A 7,899-nucleotide genomic window follows, 5' to 3' on the forward strand; every position below is an offset into this window, starting at 1 on the left:
AAGTATGTAATCAATTTGACATCCCCTGTCGATAGCACAAATTACTTCGAGGGCATAAAGGGCTAGTTGTGTCTCACAAGAACAATTGTTTCTGAGTCCGTATTGGGTACATATCAAAAAATCGTTTTCTTCGAGGTAATAATTCATAATGTTCGAACACAGTGTGTGTTCCAAACTCCTGCTAGGAATCGACGTCAGTGATACTTTTCTGTAATTCACCGGATTTCTCCTGTTTCCTTTCTTGAGTATTGGCGTGACCTCAAGGACGTAGCCAAAAGGTGGGGGGGGGGGGGGGGGGTTCCTGGCGGTTCTGATCACCCCCCCCCCAAAAAATCACATAAACGAAATTACGCATGACCTAACTGCCAACTTCCGTTTTGTGAAACTGAAAGATATTTTTGTTTTTAAAAATACGACACACTGTCGATAATCAGCCAACGATAGCAGTTGTTGTTGTTGTTGTTGTGGTCTTCAGTCCTGAGACTGGTTTGATGCAGCTCTCCATGCTACTCTATCCTCTGCAAGCTTCTTCATCTCCCAGTGCCTACTCCAACCAACATCCTTTTGAATCTGCTTAGTGTATTCATCTCTTGGTGTCCCTCTACGATTTTTACCCTCCACGCTGCCCTCCAGTACTAAATTGGTCATCCCTCGATGCCTCAGAACATGTCCTACCAACCGATCCCTTCTTCTAGTCAAATAGTGCCACAAACCTTTCTTCTCCCCAATCCTATTCACTACCTCCTCATTAGTTGTATGATCTACCCATCTAATCTTCACCATTCTTGTGTAGCACCACATTTCGAAAGCTTCTATTCTCTTCTTGTCCAAACTATTTATCGTCCATGTTTCACTTCCATACATGGCCACACTCCATACAAATACTTTCAGGAATGATTTCCTGACAATTAAATTTATATTCGATGTTAACAAATTTCTCTTCTTCAGAAACACTTTCCTTGCCATTGCCAGTTCACATTTTATATCCTCTCTACTTCGACCATCATCAGTTATTTTGCTCCCCAAATAGCAACACTCCTTTACTACTTTAAGTGTCTCATTCCCTAACCTAATTCTCTCAGCATCACCCGACTTAATTCGACTACATTCCATTATCCTCGTTTTGCTTCTGTTGATGTTCATCTTATATCCTCCTTTGAAGACACTGTCCATTCCGTTCAACTGCTCTTCCAAGTCCTTTGCTGTCTCTGACAGTATTGCAATGTCATCGGCAAACCTCAAAGTTTTTATTACTTCTCCATGGATTTTAATACCTACTCCAAATTTTTCTTTTGTTTCCTTCACTGCTTGCTCAATATAAAGATTGAATAACTTCGAGGAGAGGCTACAACCCTGTCTCACTCCCTTCCCAACCACTGCTTCCCTTTCATGGCCCTCGTCTCTTATAACTGCCATCTGGTTTCTGTACAAATTGTAAATAGCCTTTCGCTCCTTGTATTTTACCCCTGTCACTTTCAGAATTTGAAAGAGAGTATTCCAGTCAACATTGTCAAAACCTTTCTCTAAGTCTACAAATGCTAGAAACGTAGGTTTGCCCTTCCTTATTCTAGCTTCTAAGATAAGTCGTAGGGTCAGTATTGCCTCACGTGTTCCAATATTTCTACGGAATCCAAATTGATCTTCCCCGAGGTCGGCTTCTACTAGTTTTTTCTTTCGTCTGTAAAGAACTCGCGTTAGTATTTTGCAGCTGTGGCTTATTAAACTGATTGTTCGGTAATTTTCACATCTGTCAACACCTCCTTTCTTTGGGATTGGAACTATTATATTCTTCTTGAAGTCTGAGGGTATTTCGCCTGTCTCATACATCTTGCTCACCAAATGGTAGAGTTTCGTCAGGACTAGCTCTCCCAATGCCGTCAGTAGTTCTAATGGAATGTTGTCTACTCCCAGGGCCTTGTTTCAGATCTTTCAGTGCTCTGTCAAACTCTTCACGCAGTATCATATCTCCCGTCTCATCTTCATCTACACCCTCTTCCATTTCCATAATATTGTACTCAAGTACATCACCCTTGTATAGACCCTTTATATACTCCTTCCACCATTCTGCTTTCCCTTCTTTGCTTAGAACTGGGTTTCCATCAAAGCTCTTGATATTCATGCAAGTGGTTCTCCTTTCTCCAAAGGTCTCTTTAATTTTCCTGTAGGCAGTATCTGTCTTACCCCTTGTGAGATAAGCCTCAACATCCTTACATTTCTCCTCTAGCCATCCCTTCTTAGCCATTTTGCACTCTCTGTCAATCTCATTTCTGAGACGTTTGTATTCCTTTTTGCCTGCTTCATTTACTGCATTTTTATATTTTCTCCTTTCATCATCTGTTACCCAAGGAGTTCTACTAGCCCTTGTCTTTTTACCTACTTGATCCTCTGCTGCCTTCACTACTTCATCCCTCAAAGCTACCCATTCTTCTTCTACTGTATTTCTTTCCCCCATTCCTGTCAATTGTTCCCTTATGCTCTCCCTGAAACTCTGTATAACCTCTGGTTTAGTCAGTTTATCCAGGTCCCATCTCCTTAAATTCCCACCTTTTTGCAGTTTCTTCAGTTTTAATCTACAATTCATAACCAACAGATTGTGGTCAGAGTCCACATCTGCCCCTGGAAATGTCTTACAATTTAAAACCTGGTTCCTAAATATCTGTCTTACCATTATGTAATCTATCTGATACCTTTTAGTATCTCCAGGATTCTTCCATGTATACAACCTTCTATCATGATTCTTAAACCAAGTGTTAGCTATGATTAAGTTATGCTCTGTGCAAAATTCTACAAGGCGGCTTCCTCTTTCATTCCTTCCCCCCAATCCATATTCACCTACTACGTTTCCTTCTCTCCCTTTTCCTACTGCCGAATTCCAGTCACCCATGACTATTAAATTTTCGTCTCCCTTCACTATCTGAATAACTTCTTTGATTTCATCATACATTCCTTCAATTTCTTCGTCATCTGCAGAGCTAGTTGGTATATAAACTTGTACTACTGTGATAGGCGTGGGCTTCGCGTCTATCTTGGCCACAATAATGCGTTCACTATACACTCCTATTTTCCTATTCATTATTAAAGCTACTCCTGCATTAACCCTATTTGATTTTGTATTTATGATCCTGTATTCGCCTGACCAAAAGTCTTGTTCCTCCTGCCACCGAACTTCACTAATTCCCACTATATCCAACTTTAACCTATCCATTTCCCTTTTTAAATTTTCTAACCTACCTGCCCGATTAAGGGATCTGACGTTCCACGCTCCGATCTGTAGAACGCCAGTTTTCTTTCTCCTGATAACGACATCCTCTTGAGTAGTCCCCGCGGGGGGATCCGAATGGGGGACTATTTTACCTCCGGAATATTTTACCCAAGAGGACGCCATCATCATTAACCATACAGTAAAGCTGCATGCCCTCGAGAAAAATTACGGCTATAGTTTCCCCTTGCTTTCAACCGTTCGCAGTACCAGCACAGCAAGGCCGTTTTGGTTAATGTTACAAGGCCAGATCAGTCAATCATCCAGACTGTTGCCCCTGCAACTACTGAAAAGGCTGCTGCCCCTCTTCAGGAACCACACGTTTGTCTGGCCTCTCAACAGATACCCCTCCGTTGTGGTTGCACCTGCGGTACGGCTATCTGTATCGTTGAGGCACGCAGGCCTCCCCACCAACGGCAAGGTCCATGGTTCACGATAGCAGAGGAAAATCGATTATGATCCGACTGCTAGCGTTACGCCAAGTTAAAAGTATGTACTCACTACTATAATACCCTAATTACCTGTCTATAGCTGTTTAATGTGAGCACTGGAGTCGCTTTTTGGAGGCTAGTAGAACTTAGAGGTTGCAATATTGCAGTATTTCACAAGACAGCACAACAGTAAATATCATTACAAATAACATTAAATTAAATCAGTGCATAAAAATACACTTGGATTTGTCTCTCTCGCCCAAAAATCGCGTTGATCAACAAAAATATCGCCCAAACGGCGATGGTTGCATCTCTTTGAAGCATTTGCTCAATATTGTATCACTGTAGCACAAATGGCAAAATATCGCCCAATCTGGTCACCCGGACGGTACTCTATTATGAGAACAGTTCGATACGGAACGATGGACAGGAGTTTATGGAGAGCGAAAGCACGTCCTATAGTTCGTTCCAATCAAGATTTTTTTTTCAGCGGGCTGCTTGAATTCGTCCGAGCCCTGTATCCCTCCCTCCCTCTTTCGTCCAAAATCTATTTATGCTCTTGTAATACTATACATGCATTTCATGCACAATTAATCTTAAAATGTGCATGCACCCATGCATCATCAAATGACTAAACACGCACAATTAAAGGAAAAACATGCAATGTCAAAATTCAGTCTTTCCCTGTGATTCATTTTATTTTATTTTAAATCGATGTGCAGTAACCAGTTTTTCAAATTCTCCAGCGACTTGGGATAGCTCTGCGTGTTGAGCCACTGAGCTAACAATCCCTGGATTCGAGAGATCCAATGGTTCGAATACGTCCGGCTGCAACCTTGAAAATGGTTTTCTGTGGTTTCCCATTTTCAGTTTAAGCAAATATTGGGGCTGGTCCCTTAGTATAGGTCACAGACAATTCCACCGAATATCTTTCTTTCCTGACAGTTTCCCCAAAGATAGACCATCCGCTTAAATGAAAAGAGCCGCGTCGAAGCTGAGCCGAACACCTCTTACGAGACTCCCAACACTGGAAGCCATATGACGAAAAAAATAATAATCCGAATTTTCCTAATTTAGGCTCATGCATTTGTCTCCAGGGACATTCCGCAGAAAATGATGTTTTTTGCAGTGCAAGAAATGACTGATGCATATTTAAATGAGGAAATTAGGGAAAGTGAATAATTACAGATACTTTGCATTTTCGCCACCAAAAATTGTTCTAGCTTCTCCGTCGAACATAGGTCTGTCTATTCCAAAAGCTCTGCCGATAATAATCACAGTGTTCGAAAAACTTTGCGGTCGTTCATTCCTGACAACTCCCGCAGCTCAAATCCCGACTGAAAGAAGACTGTAAAATCGCGTTGGAGGATGAAGGTAGACTGGAACATAACTGCTTGTTAGTGGTTTGCCAAAACACAGCACTTGTAAGTAACGAAATTATATGCATGCATAACTTTGCATCGCAATCAGAATAACACAGGCACTGCAAAGCCGTATTTATCTGCCGATGCCGGGGATGCGACTTCCAAGTACAACGGCTGACCTATGTATGAATATACGGGGTGTTCAAAAAGTCTCTCCGCAGTACCGTATGATTGTTAGCCGCGCGTGCCGTATGCCGTAGTGAATATACTGAAATGAAACTCAGTAGAATAGAAGTTATTAATTTATTGAATATTCATTTTTACTTAAAAATTTTCACATTAAATGTTGAAAGTGTCCCCTCTGTTGTCGAATATACAATTCAATTGGTCTAATCATGTTTCCATACACAAGCTGTAACATATCTTCTGTAACAAAAGCAGTGAAAGTGGATGTTGCAGTTTTCAATTCATCGATGGACAGTTTTTTATAGACAGTTGCTTTCGTTGCAGCCCAACAGAAAAGAAAAGTCAGGTGGTGTTAGATCAGGCGATCGTGGAGGTCAAGGACCCTGTGAAATTATCCGATCACCAAGAACATCAACAAGAGCGACATTGAAACGCGAGCTGTATGCGCGGTTGCACCATCTTGTTGAAAATAACCGTTCAGTATTTCACTTAACACAAGCTGAGATAAACGAAACAGTGGAATGTTGGGAGAGTCCACTTGAAGGGAAGTAACCCAGGCAGGCGAACAATCACACGGCACGCGTGGCTAACAATCGTACGGCACTGCGGAGAGACTTTTGGAACACCCCGTACATTGTGGTTGTACGGGTCACAGACGACAAATGGCAAGGCAACTGCTCGCGACAAGCGGGACATCCGGGTTCGAGTCCCGGTCAGGTACAAATTTTCATTGTCATTACATTCTACAGCTGATGGTTGTCCTCAATTGCAATTGCGGATTCATTTAATGTAAAATGGTTCATGGTTATTTGTGGAGACTTTCAGAATAAATGGAAAACATGAGTCTTTTTACGGTCCTCTACAACAAATCCGACCCTCCCTTTGACAAAATTCTGGCTACATCCTTCGTGACTTGCTTATGGGAAGAAATCCTGATACGTGATGTGAAGGACCCTTTGCCAAGCATGTGACAGTGGTTTGCAGAGTACAGATGTACGTGTAGAAAGAGCGTGGGCCCCACCTCGATGTTGCCGATGGTCTGGAAGGCAGTGAAGGCGAACATGAAGCCCAGGCCGAGCACCACGACGTTGACGAACCTGCGGTCGAAGGCGGCCATCCTGTCGCGCCGTCTGCTGGGCGTCTCGCACTGAGCCGACAGATACGCCGCCGCGGCTCCTATAGCGAGGCGCCGTGCACAGGTGGGAGGCAAAGGGTCTCCTCTCGCTCGGCCCCCGCCTAACTGTCGACGAGGCGCACAGGCTCCCTGCCGGCTGACTAAGCAGCTCCTCGGGAAAGCGCGCAAACCAACCTCCTCCTATTCGTGATGGTGGTAATGTGTCACAGCTATAGACGTATTACTCTTTCGATCTCTGGATACGAGATACATGCGAAACTAATTGCAAATAGACCTTCAGAAACGTTTCTTACAGGACGGCAGAAAGGGTTGGGGAGCTCTTGCTTTAAGAGTGTTTTTCCATAGTTACTCACATTTACTGTATCACAACAACACGGTGTAAACATTAAAGATTTTCGCAACATTAATGTTGCAATTTTGAGCAATGGAGTAATTTTTATGTAGTGTACACTACTGGCCAATAAGAAATGCATATGATAAATGGGTATTTATTGGACAAATATATTATACTAGAACCGACATGTGATTATATTTTCACACAATTTGGGTGCATAGACCCTGAGAAATCACTACCCAGAACAACCACCTCTGGCCGCAATAACGGCCTTGATACGCCTGCGCATTGAGTCAAACAGAGCTTGGATGGAGTGTACAGGTATAGCTGCCCATGCAGCTTCAACACGATACCACAGTTCATCATGAGTAGTGACTGGCGTATTGTGACGAGGTAGCTGCTCGGCCACCATTAACCAGACGTTTTCAATTAGTGAGAGATCTGGAGAATGTGCTGGCCAAGGCAGCAGTCGAACATTTTCTGTATCCACAAAGGCGCGTACAGGACCTGCAATATGCGGTCGTCCATTATCCTGCTGAAATGTAGGGTTTCGCAGGGCTCGAATGGAGGGTAGAGCCACGGGTCGTAACACATCTGAAATGTAACGTCCACTGTTCAAAGTGTCGTCAAAACCAACAAGAGGTGACCGAGACGTGTAACCAATGGCACCCCATACTACCACGCCGGGTCATACGCCAGTATGGCGATCACGAATACACGCTTCCAATGTGACTTCACCGCGATGTCGCCAAACACGGATGCGATCATCATGATGCTGTAAACAGAACCTGGATTCATCCGAAAAAATGACGTTTTACCATTCGTGCACCCAGGTTCGTCGTCGAGTACACCATTGCAGGCGCTCCTGTCTGTGAAGCAGCGTCAAGCGTAACCGCAGCCGTGGTCTCCGAGCTGATAGTCCATGCTGCTGCAAACGTCGTCGAACTGTTCGTGCAGATGGTTGCTGTCTTGAAAACGTCCCCATCTGTTGACTCAGGGGTCGAGACTTGGCTGCACGATCCGTTACAGCCATGCGGATAAGATGCCTGTCATCTCGGCTGCTAGTGATACGAGGCCGTTGGGATCAAGCACGGCGTTCCGTATTACCCTCCTGAACCCACCGATTCCATATTCTGCTAACAGTTATTGGATCTCGACCAACGCGAGCAGCAATGTCGTGATACGATAAA

General features: G+C 43.7%; 1 protein-coding gene across 1 annotated transcript in view; it reads right to left on the bottom strand.

The window, feature by feature from the left end:
• Nucleotides 1-6,357, bottom strand: part of LOC124803143 (UNC93-like protein MFSD11) — a 176,189-nt gene extending 169,832 nt beyond the window's left edge. The window contains exon 1 of the mRNA XM_047264323.1: nt 6,262-6,357. Within this exon, the coding sequence (XP_047120279.1) occupies nt 6,262-6,357 (96 nt within the window). The remainder of the gene's footprint in view (nt 1-6,261) is intronic.
• Between the last annotated feature and the right edge of the window lie 1,542 nt (nt 6,358-7,899).

This window comes from Schistocerca piceifrons, chromosome 6, assembly GCF_021461385.2.
Source record: "Schistocerca piceifrons isolate TAMUIC-IGC-003096 chromosome 6, iqSchPice1.1, whole genome shotgun sequence".
NCBI classification, from domain to species: domain Eukaryota; kingdom Metazoa; phylum Arthropoda; class Insecta; order Orthoptera; family Acrididae; genus Schistocerca; species Schistocerca piceifrons.